This window comes from Nerophis lumbriciformis, linkage group LG21 (assembly GCF_033978685.3).
Source record: "Nerophis lumbriciformis linkage group LG21, RoL_Nlum_v2.1, whole genome shotgun sequence".
In the NCBI taxonomy this organism is placed as follows: Eukaryota; Metazoa; Chordata; class Actinopteri; order Syngnathiformes; family Syngnathidae; genus Nerophis; species Nerophis lumbriciformis.
The window spans coordinates 3,767,744-3,775,510 of NC_084568.2; the positions used below are offsets into that span (position 1 = coordinate 3,767,744).

The following is a 7,767-nucleotide window of genomic DNA, read 5'->3' on the forward strand; positions in this document are numbered from 1 at the left end:
CTAATGTTACATGATTCGGCAATTGCTAATCAATAAATAGCTAGTTCTGTTTTAACGTCGGGTTAATATTGTGGTGGGGGCCAAATTGTTATGGAAAATAATAATGTAACGTTAGGTAATTACAGTACTCCCACCTTACATTCCTCAGGGACATTTGTATTAGATCTTTTAAGCAGGTGTTTTTTGTTTACATTGTTATTGCCTTCTGGTTAGCTAATGTTTGCCCTGCAGGTAATAGTCACTTTTCCACCCCTTTATATATTAGGTATAGTGGTAAGTAAAAAAAAAAAAAGGTCAAAGACAAAGCTATTCGGTTTCTTGTGAGTATATACACTTCACTGCCGATGTGGGGGGGCGCCACCTAAAATCTTGCCTAGGGCGCCAGATTGGTTAGGGCCGGGCCTGACGTAGAACATGAGGTCCTTAAGCCAGAGAGAGGCCTTGGGGGGCAAACTGTGATTTCCACTCCAACAAAATTCTTCTACGAGCTCGTAAGGATGCAAAGGCGATACTATCCTTGAAAGTCTGATTCATTTTTGGAGAGTTTGGTAGAATTCCAAAGATAACCAATTCTGCGTCAACTTCAAACGTCGTGCATCTGCTAGATGCTTACAAATATTAGTCCAGTTAGCTTTCAGACAGGGACACGCTGGAGTCAATTGACATGGATTACACGTGTCTGCAATATTGGCAGACATTTTGGAAAGTTTAGCGTTAGTAAAGTAGGACCTTAAACTGTATCAGATGAAACTTTGAACAAGACGTGCTATCATTTGTTTGCATCAATGCAGATTTCTGGTCATTGTCGTCCAAGACTTTGCCAAATTCTGCTTCCCAGTCCTTTCTAATTGTATCATTTTATCAAGAGATGTCTCTTTAAGGTGGGAGATTGGGATGATTGGAGAAACCATGCCTTTCTGACTCATGGGGATTTCCAAAATTGAGTCTATTACTGATTGAAGTGGACTACTGGGGGAACAACGGCTATTTGATTTAGCAAAGTTACGGATTTGAAAGTGAGAGTAAGGGAGATGAAACCTTCCACATAGTCGACTGAAGCTTGTGAATACATTAATATAAAAGTCCCTTAGTTTGAGAAAATGGCTTTATCTGTGCTTGGAGGAAGAAAGAGATGGTTATTATGAATGGGCAGTCATTGGATGGTCCTCGGAGTCCAAAAGGGCATCTAAATTAAGACCAGATTCTAAGAGTAGAGATAACAATTGGGTTACATGTAAACTGAGATGATTCAGGTTCGCAGATCCCAAAAAAAATCAATCAATATTTGTGTGTGTGTGGGGACCCCTGATTTAGAGGAAGTAAAAGTGGTAACAAAGTTTCCTCAGTATCATTGTTGTTGTTGTCCTTGGGGACGATTAAAGAGGGTCTCCTGCCTGTGCGAACTGGTTCAAGCTACACACTGGCAGCGGGTGCATTTTTCCGGCGAGTTTCGATGGCGGCTTTTGGCCTACCCGAGATGGGCAGCGACACGACATAGTACGTGTCCGACGGGGGTTTTAGGTCTGGTGTTTGATGGTCTCTGCGTCCTCCACCTCGAGATGCGCGGATAGGCAATTATTTCATCCGCAACCGCATCAGAAAGTCGTCAACCATCCGCCATCCACCCGATGTAACATTTGATCAGAACCGCACCCGCCCGCCATCCGCCCGCACCCGCCCGTTGTTATATATCTAATATAGACGATGCAAGGCATTAGTGAGGTTATAAAGCTTTTGCCTGTTAAAGAAAGGAGACTGATCCAATGCAGCACAGACATTCGCGTGCCACGCTGTCACGACCCAGACGCACACCAGTGCGCAATCATATGGGAGCCGCGCGGAGCGCACCTCCAAGCGCATCTCGCTGCCGGCGACGGCCGGGTATGGGCCCGACGCTCCAGCGCCATCCATTTTCAGGGCTAGTTGATTCGGCAGGTGGGTTGTTACACACTCCTTAGCGGGTTCCGACGTCCATGGCCACCGTCCTGCTGTCTATATCAACCAGGGTGAGCCCCACCCCTTTCGTGAGCGCACTGCGCGCGGAGTGACCCCTGTTACGCGCCCCCGGCAACAGGGGTGGCGGGCAGGTAAGCTGCGCGGGCGGAGCGCGCGGAGTGACCCCTGTTACGAGCCTTCGGCCACGGGGGTGGCGGGCAGGTAAGCTGCTTACCTGCTGCGCCTGACGCCGGCCGCGGCGAAGGCGGACGAGGCGGGGTGTCGGTGCGGTGGGCACGGTGGTGACCCTGGACGTGCGTCGGGCCCTTCTCGCGGATCGTCTCAGCTACGGGTCCCGGTGGGGCCCTCTTGGGGGAAGGGGCCTCGGTCCCGGACCCCGGCGAGGCGTCGGGGGCCTTCTCCGCTCCGTAAAAGTGTCCATCTCTTTTTTTTTTTTTTCTTCTGTTGTGGCATATGCTGCAGGTGCCTGCTCGTTTTTCGTATGTGGGTAACAACATTTAACTATGTATATATATTTACCAATTGGTTTAACTGCCACCCGCCTGAATCTATTTAAAATCTAATTTTTTTTAATTTCAACCGCCCGACCCGACCCGCGGATAAAATCTAATTTTTTTAAATTTCATCCGCCCGATCCGCGGATAATCCGCGGACTCCGCGGTTGTGCCCGCAAACCGCGCATCTCTAATCCCTATGTATGCGGAGGGCCCTGGGCACTCAACTCAGGGGACTTCAATGTCCAACGATTGGACTGTGAGGTTGATGGTTGAATCAGACTGAATTGAGTCAATGAGTAGTTAAAGGGGAACATTATCACCAGACCTATGTAAGCGTCAATATATACCTTGATGTTGCAGAAAAAAGACCATATATTTTTTTAACCGATTTCCGAACTCTAAATGGGTGAATTTTGGCGAATTAAACGCCTTTCTATTATTCGCTCTCGGAGCGATGACATCACAACGTGACGTCCAGAGGTGGGTAGTAACGCGCTACATTTACTCAGTTACATCTACTTGAGTAACTTTTGGGATAAATTGTACTTCTAAGAGTAGATTTAATGCAACATACTTTTACTTTTACTTAAGTATATTTATAGAGAAGGAACGCTACTTTTACTCCGCTACTTTTATCTACATTCAGCTCGCTACTCGCTACTAATTTTTATCGATCTGTTAATGCACGCTTTGTTTGTTTTGGTCTGTCAGACAGACCTTCAAAGTGCCTGCCTTACTGGTGACGTTTCACTTCTTTCCACTAATCAGATGCAGTTACTGGTGACGTTGGACCAATCAAACAGAGCCAGGTGGTCACATGACCTGACTTAAACAAGTTGAAAAACTTATTGGGGTGTTACCATTTAGTGGTCAATTGTACGGAATATGTACTGTACTGTGCAATCTACTAATAAAAGTTCCAATCAATCAATCAAAAGTGTGAAGGAAAAAAAGATACTTTTTTATTTCAACTGTACATCCCGTCAAAAGCCTAAAGACTGACCGCACATGAGGACGTTCCTGTCTTCACAATAAAAGTGCCGCTCCATCGCGCCTGCGCTTTCAAAATAAGAGTCTCCGAAAGCCAGCGCAAACAAGCTAGCAAGCTACGGAGTTTGACGCCAATGTATTTCTTGTAAAGTGTATAAAAACGAATATGGAAGCTGGACAAATAAGATGCCAAAAACCCACCACTTTCATGTGGTATTAGACAGAAAGGAGGAACTTTTCTTCTCCTCCATTTGAAAACGTGGACGTTATCATCACTACTGTCTGATTACAATCAATGCAAGTCATCAGAATCAGGTAATACACCAACTTATATTCTTGTCTTCATGAAAGAAAGGAATCTATATGTGTTAAACATGCATGTATATTCATTAAAACACCTTTAACATGTAAACAAAAACAGCAAAATAAATACATATAAATTATATACTGTATATATCTATGTATGTATATATATATATATGATATGTGTGTGTATGTTACTCATTAGTTACTCAGTACTTGAGTAGTTTTTTCACAACATACTTTTTACTTTTACTCAAGTAAATATTTGGGTGACTACTCCTTACTTTTACTTGAGTAATAAATCTCTAAAGTAACAGTACTCTTACTTGAGTACAATTTCTGGCTACTCTACCCACCTCTGGTGACGTCACATCGGGAAGTAATCCGCCATTTTCTCAAACACATTACAAACACCGAGTCAAATCAGCTCTGTTATTTTCCGTTTTTTCGACTGTTTTCCGTACCTTGGAGACATCATGCCTCGTCGGTGTGTTGTCGGAGGGTGTAACAACACCAACAGGGACGGATTCAAGTTGCACCAGTGGCCCAAAGATGCCAAAGTGGCAAGAAATTGGACGTTTGTTCCGCACACTTTACCGACGAAAGCTATGCTACGACAGAGATGGCAAGAATGTGTGGATATCCTGCGACACTCAAAGCAGATGCATTTCCAACGATAAAGTCAAAGAAGTCTGCCGCCAGACCCCCATTGAATCTGCCGGAGTGTGTGAGCAATTCAGGGACAAAGGGCCTCGGTAGCACGGCAAGCAATGGCGGCAGTTTGTTCCCGCAGACGAGCGAGCTAAACCCCCTGGATGTCTTGGCTCACACCGTCCCGAAGATGATTAAGAGAAGAATATCGACCCTAGCTTCCCTGGCCTGCTGACATCAACTCCAAAACTGGACAGATCAGCGGATGAGGGTATGTCTACAGAATATATTAATTGATGAAAACTGGGCTGTCTGCACTCTCAAAGTGCATGTTGTTGCCAAATGTATTTCATATGCTGTAAACCTAGTTCATAGTTGTTAGTTTCCTTTAATGCCAAACAAACACATACCAATCGTTGGTTAGAAGGCGATCGCCGAATTCGTCCTCGCTTTCTCCCGTGTCGCTGGCTGTCGTGTCGTTTTCGTCGGTTTCGCTTGCATACGGTTCAAACCGATATGGCTCAATAGCTTCAGTTTCTTCTTCAATTTGGTTTTCGCTACCTGCCTCCACACTACAACCATCCGTTTCAATACATGCGTAATCTGTTGAATCGCTTAAGCCGCTGAAATCCGAGTCTGAATCCGAGCTAATGTCGCTATAGCTTGCTGTTCTTTCCGCCATGTTTGTTTGTGTTGGCTTCACTATGTGACGTCACAGGAAAATGGACGGGTGTATATAACGATGGTTAAAATCAGGCACTTTGAAGCTTTTTTTAGGGATATTGCGTGATGGGTAAAATTTTGAAAAAAACTTCGAAAAATAAAATAAGCCACTGGGAACTGATTTTTAATGGTTTTAACCCTTTTGAAATTGTGATAATGTTCCCCTTCCTCAGCCTTCCCGGTACGGTCTATTCAGGTGTACTGGAGAGGAGGCTACGCCGGATAGTCGAACCTCGGATTCAGGAGGAACAGTGTGGTTTTCGTCCTGGTCGTGGAACTGTGGACCAGCTCTATACTCTCGGCAGGGTCCTTGAGGGTGCATGGGAGTTTGCCCAACCAGTCTACATGTGCTTTGTGGACTTGGAGAAGGCATTCGACCGTGTCCCTCGGGAGGTCCTGTGGGGAGTGCTCAGAGAGTATGGGGTAACGGACTGTCTTATTGTGGCAGTTCGCTCCCTGTATGATCAGTGTCAGAGCTTGGTCCGCATTGCCGGCAGTAAGTCGGACACGTTTCCAGTGAGGGTTGGACTCCACCAAGGCTGCCCTTTGTCACCCATTCTGTTCATAACCTTTATGGACAGAATTTCTAGGCGCAGTCAGGGCGTTGAGGGGATCTGGTTTGGTGGCTGCAGGATTAGGTCTCTGCTATTTGCAGATGATGTGGTCCTGATGGCTTCCTCCGGCCAAGATCTTCAGCTCTCACTGGATCGGTTCGCAGCCGAGTGTGAAGCGACTGGGATGGGAATCAGCACCTCCAAGTCCGAGTCCATGGTTCTCTCCCGGAAAAGGGTGGAGTGCCATCTCCGGGTTGGGGAGGAGATCTTGCCCCAAGTGGAGGAGTTCAAGTACCTCGGAGTCTTGTTCACGAGTGGGGGAAGAGTGGATCGTGAGATCGACAGGCGGATCGGTGCGGCGTCTTCAGTAATGCGGACGCTGTATCGATCCGTTGTGGTGAAGAAGGAGCTGAGCCGGAAGGCAAAGCTCTCGATTTACCGGTCGATCTACGTTCCCATCCTCACCTATGGTCATGAGCTTTGGGTCATGACCGAAAGGACAAGATCACGGGTACAAGCGGCCGAAATGAGTTTCCTCCGCCGAGTGGCGGGGCTCTCCCTTAGAGATAGGGTGAGAAGCTCTGTCATTCGGGGGGAGCTCAAAGTAAAGCCGCTGCTCCTCCACATTGAGAGGAGCCAGATGAGGTGGTTCGGGCATCTGGTCAGGATGCCACCCGAACGCCTCCCTAGGAAGGTGTTTCGGGCACGTCCGACCGGTAGGAGGCCACGGGGAAGACCCAGGACACGCTGGGAAGACTATCTCTCGCCTGGGAACGCCTCGGGATCCCCCGGGAGGAGCTGGACGAAGTGGCTGGGGAGAGGGAAGTCTGGGCTTCCCTGCTTAGGCTGCTGCCCCCGCGACCCGACCTCGGATAAGCGGAAGAAGATGGATGGATGGATGGATGGATGGGTTCCCCTTTAACTATTTGAACACAGTCCTGCTTCTAAAAGTCTATACCCAACTCATGAAGTGATGTCATTGCAGTAAGACTCTTACCAGTGTGATGGGGACATCTGTGTGTTACTGATGTACCCGCTGATGCCTCGTCCCAGCACAACACGCCATCCCACATTTGTCCACAAAAGGTACCTACTGCGGGAAAAAGAGTTTAAGAAAAAGTTTGTGCACATACCGAGACGTTCATCACTGACAACACTGCTTTAGCTCGCAGCACCTTCGTGGCATGGGATGGGATACAAATAATAGCCTGCAGGAAGCTGCAATAACGTCACTAAGAGTAAAGTCTGGCTCCCCAGACCCAAGTCTCACCGCTTCTGCTTTGTGGATGCGCTTTGTTGGACAGATTGAGACATTTGTATTGACTCTCTTTCTCCGCCTCTTCCCGGCGCTGTGGTGACGTGAGTGATGGTGCTGCGAGTGGCTCGGTGCCAGCAGACACCCTGCTGCACTGTAGAGACATTGGCAACAAGTCAGGACAGGCACACGTCCATTATGGAGCACATTGCCAGGAGTGATGATGTCATCTCAATGTGTCAAATATGATATCATTCTTATGGCGCGTTTGACTTACAGTCGTCCCTTCCATTTTTTGTTCTACATTTTACACAATTTTGGCCTAAATTAATTCTTAAATGCCTCGCCTGTGCACCGGTTGGGGACATCTCTGCGCTGATGACCTGTCTCCGCTCGGGATGGTCTCCTGCTGGCCCCACTATGGACTGGACTCTCACTATTATGTTAGATACACTATGGACTGGACTCTCACTATTATGTTAGATCCACTATGGACTGGACTCTCACGCTATTATATTAGATCCACTATGGACTGGACTCTCACAGTATTATGTTAGATCCACTATGGACTGGACTCTCACTATTATGTTAGATCCACTATGGACTGGACTCTCACGCTATTATATTAGATCCACTATGGACTGGACTCTCACAGTATTATGTTAGATCCAATATGGACTGGACTCTCACAATATTATGTTAGATCCACTATGGACTGGACTCTCAAACTATTATGTTAGATCCACTATGGACTGGACTCTCACACTATTATGTTAGATCCACTATGGACTGGACTCTCACACTATTATGTTAGCTCCAATATGGACTGGACTCTCAC

The 7,767-nt window shown here is 46.9% G+C and overlaps 1 protein-coding gene across 3 annotated transcripts in view; it reads right to left on the reverse strand.

The window, feature by feature from the left end:
- calcr (calcitonin receptor) overlaps nucleotides 1-7,389 on the reverse strand; it is a 107,394-nt gene extending 100,005 nt beyond the window's left edge. For 2 of the 3 annotated variants that reach the window (XM_061983226.2, XM_061983223.2), the window contains exons 1-2: nucleotides 6,945-7,389; nucleotides 6,672-6,767 (exon numbers count right to left, since the gene is read on the reverse strand). In XM_061983226.2, the coding sequence (XP_061839210.1) occupies nucleotides 6,672-6,767; nucleotides 6,945-7,095 (247 nt within the window). In that variant the 5' untranslated portion in view covers nucleotides 7,096-7,389. The remainder of the gene's footprint in view (nucleotides 1-6,671; nucleotides 6,768-6,944) is intronic. The other variant, XM_061983225.2, reaches the window with a different exon arrangement.
- Nucleotides 7,390-7,767: the final 378 nt, after the last annotated feature.